The sequence below is a fragment of the Melanostigma gelatinosum genome (genome assembly GCF_949748355.1).
Source record: "Melanostigma gelatinosum genome assembly, chromosome: 13".
Classification (NCBI taxonomy): domain Eukaryota; kingdom Metazoa; phylum Chordata; class Actinopteri; order Perciformes; family Zoarcidae; genus Melanostigma; species Melanostigma gelatinosum.
The window spans coordinates 18,493,176-18,512,135 of NC_136646.1; the positions used below are offsets into that span (position 1 = coordinate 18,493,176).

Genomic DNA, 18,960 nt, shown 5'->3' on the forward strand with positions numbered 1-18,960 from the left:
GCACACTGTTACCAGATTTCATGAGCTTACCTAGACCAAGGCTTTGTCAGATACAAATGCAATACATCACACGAAGGGTTAAACATCGGTGCACTTATCTGATGTTAAAGTTTTCATCCTTTTTTTTTGTAAACTGAAATTGAAAATTGTAAAGATGCTTGAAATCCTGAAGCTCTGAGGATGTGGAGGGAAAGTTAAACGAGCTACAAAAACACGAAGGACTTCCGATCCTGCATGACAATAAGATCTGACTGAATGTTTGACGCAAAAGGCCAACAGCTGCTAAAAAAACAAAACACATTTTAACATTACTTGTATTTGTTATACACTAGCTCAAAAGTTTCATCGTTGTTTTACAGCGACATCCTCGTGGTTCCTGCACATTGCTCTCTCTCTCTCTCTCCCTCTCTCTCTCTCTCTCTCTCGCGCGCGCTCACTTGACGCAGCGTATCCACGCTGCGCATCTCTGAGCGGAGCTCTGTCGAAGGAGCAGGAGACACACTGGTGCACGCGAGGAGCTCCTTTTAACGTGCACAAGGTTAAATGAAGAGTGCACACGGTTAAATGAAGAGTGTTTGCGACGACGACAGGATCAATATTCGTCCGGTTACAAGTAGCTGCTTCAAGCTGCGCGAGTTCAAAGCGACTTGTTTTGGGAGTTTGGTGTGATTTCGATACACTTTCCACACTGCAGACGTCACCCGGAAAAACAACAAATTGATGCTGTTGGATTAGTTTCTACAAACTGGCGGCTGCAGGGTAAAATTAACCCTTAAAAGACCCCCTTGTACTTCGGACCCGGCGTGTAGAGACTCACGTAGGCATAGCGCGTTTCACGTTGGGGGGGGGGTTTGCTGCTGATGCACGAGTGAGGAAGGATTTCGTGAATTTGTGGAACTCAGTTGCCTCGTTTCTCTGGACAAATGAGTTCAATGAAATAACTGACTTTGCAGCATCGCACTCCAGACCGAAGCCCGACAACCCACTACACCTTCCTCTGCGTTGCCATCACCGTCGTACAAAGGACTATGTTGATGAAGGAGTACCGCATCTGCATGCCCCTCACAGTGGAGGAGGTAGGTGAAGTTTTCCTTGGGTTTCCTCGTGTTTTGCGTCCCTCTCTTGTCTGCTGATTGGCGGCTCTTCCATCACAAATGCGTGCGCTAACAGCTACAGAATCGCAGGTCCGCACGTTTTGTTTACTATCAAACCGTAATCTTGCAAAGTTGTGAGTGATGCGTTTGTCATTTTGCACCAAAGGACGTATTGCGCCCCTGTATCCGAGGTGCGGTCACAGAGCAACCACCGGGTGGCGCTGCGGCTGTCTCTCTTTTCGCCTAAAAAGCTCTAATGTGTTCAAGGGAAGTCAGCAGCAGCAGAGGGAAGCGTGTTGTTATTGGAAGCGATGGACAAATCGTGCATCTGTTTTCCTGTGAGTGTCTGGATTGTGATTGCATGCTTTGTAAGTGGTGATAAGTGATGTGTGTGGACGCTAATTGCTTTCTACTACATGTGTTCACAGCTGTTATTCTGCCTCCTCTCCTCCAAACAACATTGTGTTTTTATCGGCCACATGACTTTTTGTGTTGTTACCTTTGTACTCCTTGTTTTTGAGTGCATGTAATTGATGCATGCGTTCTACGGCACTCCGTCTCAGGGCTAAATGACTGAAATGCAGTTATTTAATGCACATTTCTGGTCGCCTTTCATCCGTAGAGACACTTTCTCACACAGTGTTTCTGTTTGGAGACGGGTAGGGGTGAAGAACGGATGAGGGAGAGAAGCATCTGCTGGCTGAAGTTGCCCTCAGGTCACAGTGACACAGAAACAGCACCACCATCAAGGATTGCTGCTGTGGTTTGACATTTTAGGATGCAAAATAAGACACAGTATTTTTCCAAATGTTCAGTGCTCAACTGAGTTGTGACTGCGTTTCTTAGATTTCTGCTTCGTCCCGCCCCTGTCCCTCCTGTATCTGCTTCAGTCCTACCTTCTTAAATGTTTCACGCCTGAACCTAAACAACAGATGCTCCAGCAGGTGTTTTATTGAGACTGCGACTGTAAGGTTTTACACCCCATTTAACCCAGTTCATGACGGGACATGGGCTCCCACCTAAAGGGTGAATAAGTGTGGTTCAAAGAGTCACGATACTGCACCACCATTAAATGTGTCTTAGTCAGCCGTGCTGTTGGTGAAGATACAATCATTCACTGCAGTCCAGCCAAGCTGATTGTTGCGTTCTTAGATTGGGTGAGGATGAAATCTGTACCTTTTTAATCAGAGTCTTGAACAGCCTCTCCTGAAGTCTATCGATCGGTGTGTGTGTGTGTGTGTGTGTGTGTGTGTGTGTGTGTGTGTGTGTGTGTGTGTGTGTGTGTGTGTGTGTGTGTGTGTGTGTGTGTGTGTGTGTGTGTGTGTGTGTGTGTGTGTGTGTGTGTGTGAGATTATCTCAGAAGAGTTTGAAAAACTGGTGATGGAAACTATTTTCTGATGCAAACAAAGTCAAAGGGGGAAAAAAAAACCACTTTCTCTTCTTTCCTAATTCAACACAGCAGCAACCGATGACATGTGGTCAACATATCTTTCAGCGGCGCCGTCGTCTTGACACGCAAATGACTGCTATGGGCTTCTATGAAAATTGGATGCATGATAGAAACACATCTTCATCTCACAGAGTCAGTATACCGGATTTATGATGAGTAATCCATTTAGTGCCTGAGGGTCCGGGTTATATTGTATGCATTGCTGACACATCATAAGAGTCACAAATCAGAATCCCCTTGAATGCCATTGCAGCATGAGGGAAACAGGCTCCTCTTTAGTGCTCAGTTGCATAATAAACTACCTCAAGTTTCAAACTTAAGTTTGTCCTTTTTGCCAAATATTTCCCTAAGCTCAGGTTGTCTACTTGCTGTTTGGTTTTAGACGAAGGCTTTCGTGGTTACTGTCACAATACAGCACATGTCTACGTGCACTTCAGTTGCCGTGGGTAACTTCACTCACATCATCATCCTTTCATGTTCGGATTGTTGAACCGGGCACAGATAAATACGAGTCCGTTCGTGAAGTGGACGTGTTTGTTGCACACACAGATCAGGAATTTCATTACCAACAATCTACAAGTCTTCAGGAGATGATTACATTATTGTACTGCTGAGAAAACAAAATTGGAGACGCCGGCATGATGATCTCTTCATGGTAGTGATGCAGTTCAGTTGACGATTACAAGAACATGTAACTAAGAAATAGCTGCAAATTGATCATCACAATCACTTATAATAGTAGAGAGAGGCCAGAGTAACAGGACATACACAAACCCACATGCTGACATTCTCCCTGATCGTGGAGTCATGTTGTAGCCACAGAAAGAAAAGTTGTGTTGGATGTCTTTATCAGTCTGGAAGCAACAACTTAAGAATTAAAAATGTAATCGAACAGCGACTTCAATCAACAATGACTGAACAGATGTGCAAGGCTTTCTCTCTAAATGATCTCTGAGTTATTGTAGAGCTTGCGCTGGTACCACTAAGCCGTGGAACGCTCTTCGGAGACAGAAGCTTGTTTTGATTGAGGGGACATCAGCCAGTCAGTGTAAGGTCAGTCTCTGGGGGTTTCCATATGTTTGTTTGTGTCCCCGCGTACTGAGACGCCAGGCTCACACCCAACATCGTTACGTCCCCAGAGTGGAGACTCTGTGCTCGGACTAGCGAGACGCCTGTTAGTTAGACCTGGCTCTCTCACGCCAGATGGAGAGAGAGATGCTCACTGAGATGATCTGCCAGTTCTCAGAGAGTCTGTCTAATTCAGAACGATTTTGTTTTGGCCTCTGGAATTATTATTGAGCATCTGTACTTTATTTATTTATTTGTCTGCATGACTGGGCCTTTCAATAGGTGTATAGTGCTTATTATACTGCCAGGACTACTTAGAATATATATTTAAAAAAACATTTAAATGTCAATGTGTATATACTTAAGACTTTAATTACTATGCGGTAGCTTACAACAAAACATGATACAATATATGAAGACATCAGAATGCATGAAACAGTTGCAGAATAAGCCATTTTTTGTGCACACTGCAACGTAGTAAAAACAACAACTTTTAAATATTTAGATAATTTAGATATGCCAACAACTTTAACAGTGCTTCCTTTTCAAAACAAAATGTTTTAAAATGCATGAATGAACACTATAATTTAGATTAACGTAAATAGGAATCGGCACGCTATTCACCGGTGTGGCGATATACGGAAAAATTCATATTGTTGAGAAAATGAAACCCGGTATATCTGATGAATGGATATACAGGCCAAAACTAATCTTCAGCACTGCCCAAATCTCACATACAGCTACGAAGGATTGTATGCTCCAACATCTGCTCAGCTGATATGCTGTACTGGTGTGGAGTACATTTTCAACTCTTGAAATTGGCATGTGTGGATTTTAACATGAAATCAAAGAAAGAGAACGCAATGGAGTGGTTCTCTGCCCCGTCTTTGCTGAACCCTGCTGTAGTTTGCTGTTATGTTTTCCAATGTTCCGTTTTATTCGTTGCTTCCTCTGCTGGACTGTTGCAATGGTCTGTACTCAGTGCCTGTTCACGTACATCTTCAACAGTCGATTCTACATTGCTTTGTTATGTTCTACCTCAGGTTGTAACTGATAGTGATCAGTCAGTTTGGTTATTTATCCGCATACCATTCCTTAAATTGCTTCCATTTGCCTGACTTCTATCCAGCTGCCAGCCTGCCGGCTCACAGGACGGCGCTGAATGAGAACCCGCTGTGGGGGTAATTGAAACCCTGGTGGTGTTTTCGAGGTTGCTCTCACAAGCCTTGTCTGAGATTACGGCTTCGCTATTAAAGCAAATCTTCTGCTCTTCTCCAGCTGAGCTCTTCTCTTTCCGAGTCAGACTGTTGCTGTTTTCTGTGTCATACATTTTTTTGGGATCCAGCTACATTGGCGTTACAGACATTGTGCTCGGCGTGGCTCATCTTTTGGCGAACAATTGCAGACAATAAATGCGATATGTTTTTCATATCCAGGCTCCTACATTCTCATGTTAGTGTGCTTCATCATTCTGCATGTGCTTGTTATGAGTTGGGGGACTGGGGGGGGGGGGTGTTTAGATTCTGGTGCACTGGATTAGTGACGCAGTGGCAAATCCGCACAGAGATGATATACAGCAGAGATTACGGCCTTGGTATTTGACGTTACAATGACAGCAGAGGTGCAGGCAATTTATGACATTGAGGCGATGAAGCTTTTAGACAAAAAACTTTCAGTAAAAACTACGAACAGAAACATGTGCTGCGTGTTGATCGTGTAGATCATGCTTTGCTGGGGACAAAAAGTAAACAGTCGAAGCTGTCTTGCTGATGTCTTGAAAACACATTCTGAGGTGTTTATATATATATATATATATATATATATATATATATATATATATATATGCACATATTTTTTATAATGCACTTGTATCTCATTGGTAGCCCATATCGGCCGATTCGCAAGTTCAGGTTTGGCGACTACACTGGTGTGAAAAATGCATTTATATGATTGTGTGTGCAGGCTGCACTTCCTCCGGTTTAATGGGAAGCTGTCATCGTTCACCTTATCATAACAGGAAGCTCTTAATCGCCCGTCTCTCCATTTCTCCCTTGTGCCCCAGCTCTTCTCCTCCTAAACCTTACTTACTGTCAACATTCTGTCTAAACAAGGAGAAGCAATGGCGACTGAGAATAGAAGCTGTGCTGACACACTGTGAATGTGTCGCTAGAGTTATGGGGCAGGTGGTAGGAGAGATGCTGTGTGAGAAGAACACCAGCTGGACACGCCACACTATAATGTGATCACAATGTATCAGGACGCATTGGCGGTGGATTGTTTGTGTGATCAGAATCATGATGTACACTGTGTATCTGCGCACACATGAATACATGATATGATAATGGGGAGTGACGTGCATCAGTCATTTGCTTTCTTTTGTTTTTAAATGGCACTGATTTCCCCCAAAGAGGTTGCTACAGAACATCCATCGAAACAAGAAAGTCTCATCTTCAGCCTTCAATCTTGTGTTAAAATAGGAAACAAATCTGCCAAACAGAAATTATGCTTCTGCTTACATGGACGTGAACATGCTTGACAACCTACGCAAAGAAGCCCCTTATTGATAACCGTAAATTGCCAAGGCTCACAGAGGGTCAGACGAGTAGGAGGGCACTTGAGCGTAGCACTACAACAAGTGCCCTTCTAACAAAGGATAGGAAAATAAACAACTCTTCAAGGCACATAATCATTACCCATCCTGCCATCGTCGCGTCTTTTTATGTTGATGAATCCATATTCCATCACGTTTGTTTCACAGACGTTACGCTGTCACCGGGGTGAAATAGATTTCCTGAGTTCTTTGTTTCATCTGAATGACAGTTTGCTAATCACAAGACCGCTCCCTTGCTGACGCATACGTTATGATCCCAATCCGTACATGTAACACACATGAATGTGTCCGAATGACACCCGATTCTTTTGAAAGGGTTCGCCTTCAAAGGAGAAGTTCACTCCAACTCCGCTGGCACCCAATCATCTCCCAACCCGGTCATTAGCAAAACACAATTAAAGTAACGTGAAATATACCTGCATGTGATATTAACCTTCTCACGAGTGGCTCTTAGTGCCATGCCAAAGGGCTGCTTCACAATTAAACAGCCCTGTTTTGACCATGAAACACATCCATGCAAATGCAGGTCCACACCCTTCTACCGTTTGTGGGTGTATTCATGTGTGCGCAGATACAGTGTACATACTACACCAGGTACAAGTGTCCCTGGTTACTATAGGAACATCAGCAGCTCACAACTGATTACAAATCTCTTTGATGATGAAGTGGCCTCTTGTGTGCAGTAAGTGAGCACATGCGTATGAAGGTTGGTGTGTGTGTGTGTGTGTGTGTATTTGAAACCAATTGACCCACACAGCCAACTGTTTTCCCTGAGACACAGAAGAAAAGAGTTTACTAAAGGGCACGCAATTAATAATTGTCTCCTCACATTAAGTTCATTTAGTTACATTTTTGCACACCTTTTAATGATTTTTACTGTGTTTTGACAAACCTAATAATCTGGTGAACAGCTTTCGTAAATGGCTCGGTGATGACGTCGATAGAGAGTTCAGCACTTCAACATGGCAATGGAACCAGTAGGAACAAAATGTTCGGAAATGAGTGTTTGGTAGATTATTTCTCTGTTGTAACGATGCTTCTTGGCAATGAATTGTATACAGTTGGAAAGCCTGTTTAGTTACCTTTCAAACGGTGCCCTATTTGTAAGGAACATGCATTTCTGGGATGAGTATGTGGGTTGCATCCATGAAAAATTTGCCAAATCTTCTCTGCCAATGCCAAACAGCTTATTCTGCAAACATAAGCGAATTAGCTTTAACATACGGAATTTGAATAAAGTGTACGCATCCCAAAAACAGTGTTGTTGCCCAACCAGAAATCCTTGATTGTTATAACACTACAGTACTTTCCTTTTTCTCAGCAGAGTGAACTGCAATAGTACAGTGAGCATGTTTGGTCATATTATTTTATTGTGTTTATTCAAAAAGCAGTATCCACTGCTTTTGCTGCCTTGAACCAAGCCTCCCAAACAACACTATTTGACTGAGTTGATAAAAATAACACTGCTTATTCCAATTCAGATTTTTCCACACCTCACATTTTCTTTCATGCGACACTTTCTCGGCTTATCCCGCCCCCTGTTTTTCCCAAGAACAGAAAAAACTAACATTTGCAAATATATTGGCTCTACAACCAGCTTCTGTTTTCCCACAGCACTGCCCTACTCCATAAAGACTGCTCTATGCTCAGTCCTAAGCCTCCCTGCCCTTAAAGACGTGTTGACTACCTCTGGACTGTTAAAAAATGAATGCATCTCGTGGCTTGCATGCTCGTAATGTCTGGCTGGTTTATCGTTGCATGCAGTTTCTCCACCAAACACATGTATATATCTTGCCACTAAATATTGGGCCACTTGTTAATGTATTTTATCCACTCACTAATAGCACACCGATCTGGAAAATTGACTTGTTTAGGTTTCATCTTTGGTAGTTAATGCCCTGTCATAGCTTGACAAAGCTATTGTACGACGCTTTTATTTCCGTTGCCAAACTGCGTGCGTAAACACACATGTGTGACGTACTTTTTCCAAACTTTAAAAAAGGTCTGCTGCACCTGTCACTGCTGGTGTGATGTCATGCCAACCTTTTTTAGGGTTTTTAACAAGCGTCTCTTTTTGCAGTTGCTTACCCTGTTCCAGCAACGGTGAGGGTGCGTAGCGTCTCCGAGTTACAGTCGGCTCCATCAAGGCAGATAAAACATGAGGTCATAGAAAGTAGATGGAGAGGCTGATATTGTATCCAAGACCAAACCAAAGAGCGCTTGTGGTCAACTTGTATGACGAAATTAACTGAATCCAACAGCACCAATTGACAGTGAACCAAAAATAATTTGCCAACATTCATTGACTTGAATTGTGACTCACTGTTCTTTATCTCTGCTCTTTCTCCGACTGTTCTCTCTTGCTAGCTCACATTGTGTCACCGTAGGGTCTTCAGAGTTGGATGGGAATCTCACCCTTTTCTCACACAGAGACTGATCCCATCTTTCAGGCTCCTTCTCACCAGTAACACTCCATGCACTTCAGGATTTCAGTATGTCAAGTGAACCAGCATCACAGTGTATGTCAGCAGTCAAACATCAAACACCCGATGCCAAAAAAGGCACTTGCTCTCCTGCTGGTTTTTGATTTAACATGCACGACTAAGGATCACAAGTCTTGAGGCATGCTTGTGGCTCTTTGAGACTATACTTAGGAACAGCGGTGCGTTGAGCTAAATGCTATTTTCAGAATGCTAAAATGCTTACAAGCAGCATGCTAACAGGTATATTGTTTACCATGTTCACCAGTTTAGCTGAGCGTGCATGCGTGCTAATTAGTGTGAAAGGCAAAGTACGGCTGAGGATGATGTGGATGTCATTATTTCGGATCAATTATGGCAATCAATGCATAGATATTTAACCACATAGTCGCCCCAGATCACCAAAGCTAGTAGGATTAATCTGAGAACCAAGTGTTCCAAATTCTTCTATTAGATGATATCCGACATATATGAATGCACATACATGTAAATTGTATGTAAACACGCACAACATACATTATGATCCGATAATATTTCATTTTGTTTTCATGCAGGCATTTGTCTTGCATCAACGAGTCCTTAAAAGCTTCACGGTTATATACTGCTGCCGCTGCCAGCCCAGGCGAGGCCTAATGTGATGTTGGTCCCGAAATATTGTCAAAGGTAATATCGTAGGGCTTGAAATAAGGAGTTGCGTTCTGGTAAAAGGGGTGAAATGCTTTCATCCACTCGTATCAGAAGAATGGCTGATGTAATGATGCTCTCCCCCCTGTATGGAGACAAGAGGCAAAGACAGGGAGGGGAGGAAACAGTTGGTACTGCGAAGCAAAACAATGTTGGCAAGCTTGAAGGAGAAAGTGACATGCATCATATGAAAGGGAAGAGGAACAGGAGTTGCGGGCAGGGCAAGAGGGAAACAGCTGCCCTCAGTCTAGTCCTGTTATGTAAGAGCTCCAACAGTCAGTTTCTTGAACACCTTGCTTCTGAAGCACTGCACTCTTTTTCCTTGTCGCCATCTTCACCTCTCTCTGCCAATCTACTTCAATCCAATCATCTCCTCACCCCTATTCCTCTCTCTCCCGGTACATGTATGCATATGAGCACATCTCTTCGGTAGGCTACCCAGTGTGCTGCAGGCGGGGAGTAAAGATGAAGGGTAGTGGTGTGATCGGTAGTGATTGATCTTGACGTTATGTAATGTTTGGTTCAGTGACCTCAGACACTGCAGAGATGCCAGATGGGAAGACGGGTGGAGATGGATGCACGACAGTATTGATAAATGATGCTTCTCCACACGTCTTGGACATGGTTTATGTAATGCAGTCTTTTGCTCCTGGCAAGTGGCTTTAAGAAGACCTCGCTGTGCGGATCAGGGCTGGGGCCATTTCCACTTCAGTCCATTCATTTCAGCAGTCGGACATATTCTTTGTTGCCACAACTAAAGTGCGAGTGCATTTCACCCAGTGATACAAATTGAATTCCCATCTACTGTAGTGAGGCGGAGGCAGAACATCTCAAACCCTGGTTACATAAAACCAATATCTGTACAGAATTCTGATATTGTTGCAGTGCGTCACCCATGTGGTACTTATACAAAATATGTTATGTTGGGAAATGCTTGTCGGTCATCTAATGGGTGATTTTATGACGCTACAACAGACGTTTATATTTTATACGCCCTCCCTTCAATTTTCCCTTAAAGAAGCACAAAATACAACTACTGTATAGGCGAGTACGTGGTCTACTCCATCTATGTTATACATACAGCAGAAGTTCTGCATGATGAATTCACTTGACTCTACTTAAAATGCGAAAGGTGTACTCTGGTAGAATGTGAAGTTCCTCATCTTGCCACTGACACTCAGTCATCTTGCTCTCAGAGCTGTCACGCTCTGTTGCTCTTGCATGCTGCTCTGACTGACTGAGTTCTTGAGCAAGGCAATGAAATTAGGAAACGACAACGTGTGGCACGACATGCACTCGTGTTTTGGCCACACACACACACACGCGGCTGAGCCTGCTGCCATCTTTGGCGTCCTCCTATACTGCCTGTGTGACCCGCAATGCTGTGGCTTGTGGATTCATCAAACCTTGACAGGGAGTCGATGCTCACCTTCACATTCTGCTGAATCAGCGTGAGTGAAGCAAATACAGTCAGTCATATGCACTCGCTCTCAACAGCATGCCCTGGTTTCTGCTGAAACAGCAGTGTGGTGTGTGAGTGTGTGTGTGTGTGTGCTCAGGAAAGTATTCAGGTTAGATGTGTAGTCGTGGGTGGGAGTTGTGTTCTCGTTAGTACAAGCACATGTGTGTGTGTGTGTGTGTGTGTGTGTGTGTCTCTTTCTCTGACTGCCTTGATTAAGTTCAGCTGGTGATATTAGCAGTGTGTTACGTGTGTGTTTAGCATTAGCAGCGCCACAGGAGTACTTTGACCAAGCTGAAACATAAGTTCTGTACCGTAACAAGCCCAGCGGGCTTTCCTTTGTTTCTCTATTGTCTGTTTTCAAATTGACTATATTCATGATGGATCAGATAATTAGAAGATATGTTTGTATTCGTCTTTGTGCGCTATGGGGAAGCAACCGTCCTCTCCTGACACAGAGGGGACTGGTTGTTGTTGGCAGGAAGGTGGATGTTTTATTTTTCTAATTCATCGTCTGCTACATTCTTCCCAGCATTGAAATATGGGTGTTCTCATGTGGTTTGATAAATTAGGATCAGCCTTTGCCAACGTAAACAAATGTGGTGCACAGATATACATATGAAGACCCCTCTTCTCACAGCAGCAGATGCCCTCAGATGTCAGAATAATTCATCCACCATATGGGCAGACGAGATAATAAAGGATGGCTTTCACAAACATTTATCTGGGAAGGAACAGAGGGAATACAACTTCATGAATAAAGCTGTTAAAAGATACCGTTGGGCTTGGTGATATGGCCTAAAATGAATAAACTCCTTTTTTCACATCACATCCGATTTAATGAAGCCAAAGGAAGTATTCACTTTCACTAAATTTTATTTATTATTTAATAAATAACCGTCTAGACGTATCCAAGTGTATCAGACTTGTTTTTCCACTCGCTGGTCTTACGCAACAGATAGACTTTCATTTTCATCTACTCAGATGTCTGGATGTCTATTCAGATGTCTGCTTGCTTCTCAGCTCCGTCTCACAGCAGTCGATTCAAGTCTATTTTTTTCCCCGCAATACCAGTGTAAACGTGAGGTTGACGCTCAGTAGAAAGGCATGATGGAATAACTGCCTCTGGCTGCAGATCGCTGGTGATGCAGTCAGCTGTGTGTGTGTAGCTCCGTTAGCTGATAGCCAAACAATAAAAGTGGAAAAACTGGTTTTCCCATAGAAATACAATCAGCTCAGCTCTGTTCATTATAAATGTGTATTGGGTGAAGGTAAATTATGACGTTATCACGGTGTGTTCAAATGTAATCTTGTAGTTTTTGGGAGAGAAAGTTGAATATATACATTTGTTTGAAGGAGATGTTAATATAAAAATAGATATTAGAGAACGAATTAGTACATGTTCGTTATGTTATTCCAAATTTTTTTGCAATAAAATACAATCTTTTCTGTGTTTTTTTGTAAATAACAACGATAGATGACGATAACAAATTAAAAGGATTCCATTTAGAACTTTTTCGATCCGTGAATGAAAACCGCGATACAAGACGAACCGTGGCTTTTATGATCCGTTGCCCCCCCGACACACAACCCTGAAGGGGACGTCAAACTGCAGAAGCCATTTGTCTGCACAGGAGCACAGTCATTTATCCAAGAATACAGAGCGCTTAAAGCAGTAATTACCGGTACTCTGTCTCTGGTTGAATTTTAATTACATGTATGCATTGTGCCCAGTATTGTCTTATATGCAGAAGTGTGGGTGGGTGTGTGTGTGTGTGTGCGCATACTGTCAGGAGTCTTATCTTACACTCACACTCACACACTCCTTGGCTGCAGCACAATAACAGCTCCCCACCACCTGCTGTTGTGTTAAAACAGAGAGGCAGTATGCGACAGTTTGATCACAGAATTGGTTCAGCGCTCTCATCTTTAAATATTATTTTACTTTTCGTGCATGACTATCAAGCCGTGGCGACTCGGTTGCATGTTTTAGTTGCATTCACCGGGGAAAATACTTATTTACTTCAATCATTTCCAAAGAACAGGATGTGTTTCATTAATTCCTGTGTGTTGGGGATACATTTAAATGTAACCAGGACATTGCTGCCATTACCTTGAACTGATGTCGTCATGTGATATTGTTACATTCATCTGCTTGTTAAAGTAAAAGTTTGACATTTCGGAAATGAGCTTTTTGAGAGTAAAAGCACAGAGGGGCGCTTTGATATGGTCATGTTTTATACTTGTGTGCAGTGAATGACGTGTGTTTGTGGCCGTCTCCGGTTTGGACCATTCTCACATTTGGCTATTGAAGATGAGGCTACAGCCCTTAGCACAAAGACAGGAAACGGGGAAACACTCCAAAGTAGAGCTGCAACTAACGATTCGTTTCATTGTTGTTCATCTGTTGATTATTTTCTCCATTAATCAATTTGTTTTTTGGTCTATAACATTTCAGAAAATGGTGGAAAATGTTGATCAGTGTTTCCAAAAGCCCAAGATGACGTCCTCAAATGTCTCGTTGAAAGATATTCAGTTTAGTGCCATAAAGGGGTAAAGAAACATCTAGAAAAAAAATATCTAGAATTAAGGAGCTGGAATCAGAGAATTTATTAATCTACTGTCAAAATAGCTGGCGATTCATTTAACAGTTGATAACTAATTGATTAATTGTTGCAGCTCGAGTCCAAATGAAGACTAAATCTGTCTACCAGCACCTACCAGACGCGTAACAGTCTTTTTGTAAAATCCATCCAAAAACTATGGTGTAAAAAGGACGATTCCGTATTTAACAGTGGGTTATGTCTGTGTCTATTTCTGGGCTTGAGGCAGTAACAGTGAATTGTAATTTTTACTCTCCAGTCTTTGTATCAGATTAAACATATGAAATATAACCAACCCCTGTTTCCATTATTTGTGCTGAGCTAAGCTAACTGCTGGCTGTAGCTTCATATTTGACAAAACAGATGAGTTGCACAAAGAGATTGAAAGAAAGGAAGAAGAAGGACCAACATCAGGATGATATTTCCCCAGTTTCCCAGTCTCCCTCTGACAAACATGATGAATAAAAATGTTAGCTCTCAACCACCAGTAATAACCAGAGTTAATGATACAGAGGACTGAGTGCTGAAAGTGACTGAACTCTATGTGGCTTTAACAGATGCAACATAATGAGGTACTTTTTCCAAAGTTTGGTGGCAGAGAGTGAAAAGAGGTGTTTACAAAAGGAAAGGTTGACATTAGGCAGGGACATAGAGGTAGGGACACAGAGGTAGGGACATATAGATAGGGACACAGAGGCAGGGACACAGAGGCAGGGACACGGAGGCAGGGACACGGAGGCAGGGACACGGAGGCAGGGACACGGAGGCAGGGACACGGAGGCAGGGACACGGAGGCAGGGACACGGAGGCAGGGACACGGAGGCAGGGACACGGAGGCAGGGACACGGAGGCAGGGACACGGAGGCAGGGACACGGAGGCAGGGACACGGAGGCAGGGACACGGAGGCAGGGACACGGAGGCAGGGACACGGAGGCAGGGACACGGAGGCAGGGACACGGAGGTAGGGACACGGAGGCAGGGACACGGAGGCAGGGACACGGAGGCAGGGACACGGAGGCAGGGACACGGAGGCAGGGACACGGAGGCAGGGACACGGAGGCAGGGACACGGAGGCAGGGACACGGAGGCAGGGACACGGAGGCAGGGACACAGAGGCAGGGACACAGAGGCAGGGACACAGAGGTAGGGACACAGAGGCAGGGACACAGAGGTAGGGACACCGAGGCAGGGACACGGAGGCAGGGACACGGAGGCAGGGACACGGAGGCAGGGACACGGAGGCAGGGACACGGAGGCAGGGACACGGAGGCAGGGACACGGAGGCAGGGACACGGAGGCAGGGACACGGAGGCAGGGACACGGAGGCAGGGACACGGAGGCAGGGACATAGAGGTAGGGACACAGAGGCAGGGACACAGAGGTAGGGACATAGAGGCAGGGTGAGGATAAAAAAGAAGGAAATAAAGAAAATTGACTGTGTAGATAAATCTAATGACAGGTGGAAGAGGAAAAAACGGCACCGAGCCATGGATGAAGCATTTTTTCTCCCTGCTGTCAGCCTTGGTTCCTACCCGATGGCTCTACGTTCTTTCGGGATGAATAGAAAGAGATAAAAAAAAAAGATTATTCATGGCCTTTCTAACCTGAGCAAGAGCCACTTCTCCCTCCTCGTCATTAGAGCAAGATTTCCAAAGACAACAATGAAAACAGCCTCTCATTCATCAGCTGCAGCCATCAGGTAGACGGCCCACAGGGGCTACAATGGAAGATAGGAAGAACATCGTCACAGCTGGCGTGTTTACACAATATGTCTGAGCCCTGAATGAGCCGTGGGAAACATGAAAGGTGGTGCCCCGTGTTAATGCGCTGTTGCTGGCCATCAGTGTGATCAGAGTGGCATTCAGAGGTCCCCTCGAGTGGTTACTCTGCCTTCAATGCTTTTCGTCTATAGCGGTGAGATTCATGTGTGCTGTTCACACCACTTCTCATCTTTGTTCTTTGCCCAAACGGGGATCTCTGGAAATGCAATGATTGATTTGTACGACAACCTCATCCTTCTTCTTTTTAGCTGTCTGAAAGTCACGGACCTCCTCACTCTCGATCACAGTGAATCATAAATACAGATGAAATATGCAACAAATGATCGCGTAAAGCTGCGGTTAAGTCAAAGTAATGTCAACTCATTACGGCCGATTTCTACGCCTTTGAATAACGAACTCCCTTTTGCAAACAAAGGGACAAAGATGGGTCTCAAATGTTTTGGATGAGTACCTATGCAGTATACAGCAGCTTCATGTTCTGTCCTTAGTATATCCCTGGTGTTTAGTTTCACCTTGTGACAGCTATTCTTGTCCGTCGATGCTGTTTACACAATATGTATTTTGCATGTGCATGATTTTGGCCCTTGTCCGTCTCTTCATACATATTATAATAATCTTGCAGTTCAACAAAGATCTCTAGTCGTAGTAACACTAGATCTAAATGTTTAAAACTGCGTAGTTTAATTTCAACATCAACATGTCCTCACTCTATAATAGATTTTGTGTTTACTCTCTTCTTATTTTGTTACGATTTCCCCGAACTCCTGAGTGAAATATCTGGCTCTTCAGCTGCTAAAAGCTCCACAATATCCACCAGCTAGTCACGATACCGTTGATAATTCTCTGTGGGTTCAAACCCCTTTTACATACATACAATCATTGGATCCATTGGTGATAGTAATATCGATTAGAGCAGCTTTAAGTTGTCTCTCTTCTTCCTTATTGTTGTTTTGCATGCACAAATCATCCACTGCCACTGTGCTTTGTATGTGTGCCGTGTGTTTGTGTGACTAAACACAGGATCCTGCTGCCTGCGACTGTCATTGCAGCGGAAAAATGATGCCCGACTCCAACAGCTGTTCAGTCAGAAACGTACGGCCATCAACATTCCAGCTCGGAATACTCTGCCTCATCCCTTTGCTTTTTCTCTCATGGTCGGCAGATGGAAAAATTTGGCTTTGCGATGAAAGAAGTTACACCCTGAGCTTGTTTACGGGTACACATTGGCTTTGCTGTTTTCCACCACACTATCCAATTTCTCTTCTCTCCATTCCTTGCTTTTTGTGGCTGGATATGGAGTCACAAGTCAACATCCCAGGCAGTTCTTGTTCTTTCCCCCCCCCCCCCCAAGAGCTTAGCACAGCTGTGTGTGTGTGTGTGGCAGTTGAGTCCTACATGACCCCTAGGCATTCCAGCAGAGTGGCATAAGTCGCCATCAAGGCCGTATCTATTTCCCCCGGCCCGGAAATAGGCCCACAAGTAGTCGGAAATCTCCGTCCTGGAGCACTCTCGCTCTAATGCTTGTCGTTTTCCAAATGTACGGAAAATAGTTGCAGTGTGACGAACCAGCCAATCAAAGCGACCAAAAAGTGACATTCAGCGATGAGAGAAAGATGTGGGTGTTGACTAATGTGCCCCAAGGGGCCGTGGTATAGGGTCACCTCACTGGCTGCTGCTGCTAGTGTTACTATTGTTGTCCTGCTTGGTCCTGACCTGATATCTGACAGCTCATAATACCCTGCAGCTTTCTTCCCCTATGGCGACTGTGCCAAGGTGTCAGGACCTCTCAGTGAAAGCAGTAACCCTGGTGTTTTCCCTTCTGTGTTTATTTTTATGGCTGCTTTAAAAACTATACCGTTAAATCAGTTGTTTGTCTTCAAGCGAAGAGCATGTTGTTTCCATTCAAAGTTGCCTCATCAGAATTGAACTCCAGATGCATATAAGGACAGTTTGTTGCTAATATGTCGGCATGACCTCCTCCTCCTGCCTTAAATGTCTCACTCGATTCAATGAATCAATAAAACAATTGATCTAACACCAAGGTTCATCTGTTTGTCTGTCTCCTGTCTGTCTTTCAGTACCGGATTGGCCAGCTGTATATGATCAGTAAACACAGTCATGAGCAAAGTGAGCGTGGCGAGGGGGTGGAGGTGGTCCAGAACGAGCCGTACGAGGACCCAGAGCACGGATCGGGCCAGTTCACCGAGAAACGAATCTACCTCAACAAGTGAGTGTCTTCCTCTTGCCATGTAACGTATGTTCAATAAGAATAAAAAAAATATGTCATTTCACACGAATGATCCTCAGTATTCTACCACAGGTCAGCGGTCGTTAGGCAGCTGCTGATGAAGATATCAGGAGAGTCCTGGCAGACATAGATTAGCAATCCATAGGTATCTTACGATGTGTTCATGTCAACATTTGTCTTATTCAAATGAATAGCTGAGTATGTGTGTAGTCACATATAGGACATGATTATCATTTTCTTTTATGTAGATTGCGGTTGAATTCTCTGTGTGTGTGGTCTCCTCATTGTCATTTGTCAATTTGCTCTGACTGTAACTCCTCATCGCACACCTGCATCAATTTTGCTGTGCAGCATTACAGCAGTAAACAAATAAGTGTGTGCACAGAATATAAAGGACAGTTGGACTGTTTGTTGAGGACACTGATGAGACGAGTACAGGTGAAAGTCTGGTTCAGTACTTCAGTGGTTTCCCTTATTGGATCCATAACGATTGCAAAGGATGAGAGATAAACAAACAGAATGGATGAGGATGGATGGAAGAGTGTTAACGCTCTTGAATCAGGTACACCTACAGTCTGATACAGTGCTGCCATAGCGTGCATCTTTACGAAGAGGACCAATGTGAGAGGCAGAGAGGGGAAGGTTTCGTGGTCCGGAGTGACAAGTAAGTGGGCCTTTGGGAAATGTGAAGTGTCATTGACAAACTCAGAGGACGGGAAGATTTAGTGTCGTGTGTGTGTGTGTGTGTGTGTGTGTGTGTGTGTGTGTGGGCAGAGGGAGATAAGGTCAGTGTAAGTGATGGATAATTTGAGCAGTCACTGTTGGACACCGCGCCTGCCTCTCTCCACCCACAGACCACCTGTTACCACGATATAGCTGCAGTCTATGCGTGTGTGTGTGTGTGTGTGTGTGTGTGTGTGTGTGTGTGTGGTTGTGTGTGTGGCTTGTAGTTAAGGCAGTGTGAGGACATGTGACCAGTCTGCTGTGTCTGCACACTCCCCTGGCTGTTTGACAGTCCATTGGAGAGAGACCAGAGGGAAGCGTCCGTCTCCTCCCGATGGTCCGTACGGAATCCGTATCATTTCCACATTCAATTATAGCTGCGAGACACAAAATAAGAAGGACGAGGGTGATAATGTAGGAGCAGAAATAATCAAAGGCTGCTGTAAAAGAGAATTATCCGGAAAGTGGAATTTCGCATCGCTGAATTTTGCCGTTGTGTCCAATCATGGTGCTATTTGCCTCGCTTGATTGGCTGACAATCAGCAGCAATCTGAACCGACTGTGATTTGGAATGCAGTGATGTTTCTGATTGGACTCAATAATGAGACAGGCTGCACTCAATTTTCATTCTTGAAACTCTCGACGTACTGTTCAATTGTTAAAGGTATCGCTTGTCCCAGAAATCTGGTCTTTTCACCTGTGAAATCGTGCATTGTTTTCAAAATGTTCCAGCTCAGCAATGTTTGGCCCCTGTTGTT

At 44.1% G+C, this 18,960-nt stretch overlaps 1 protein-coding gene across 1 annotated transcript in view; it reads left to right on the forward strand.

Moving 5' to 3' along the window:
* The first annotated feature begins 505 nt into the window (after positions 1 to 505).
* Positions 506 to 18,960, forward strand: part of pitpnc1a (phosphatidylinositol transfer protein cytoplasmic 1a) — a 28,603-nt gene continuing 10,148 nt past the window's right edge. The window contains exons 1-2 of the mRNA XM_079282022.1: positions 506 to 1,076; positions 17,310 to 17,458. Of these exons, the coding sequence (XP_079138148.1) occupies positions 1,029 to 1,076; positions 17,310 to 17,458 (197 nt within the window). The 5' untranslated portion in view covers positions 506 to 1,028. The remainder of the gene's footprint in view (positions 1,077 to 17,309; positions 17,459 to 18,960) is intronic.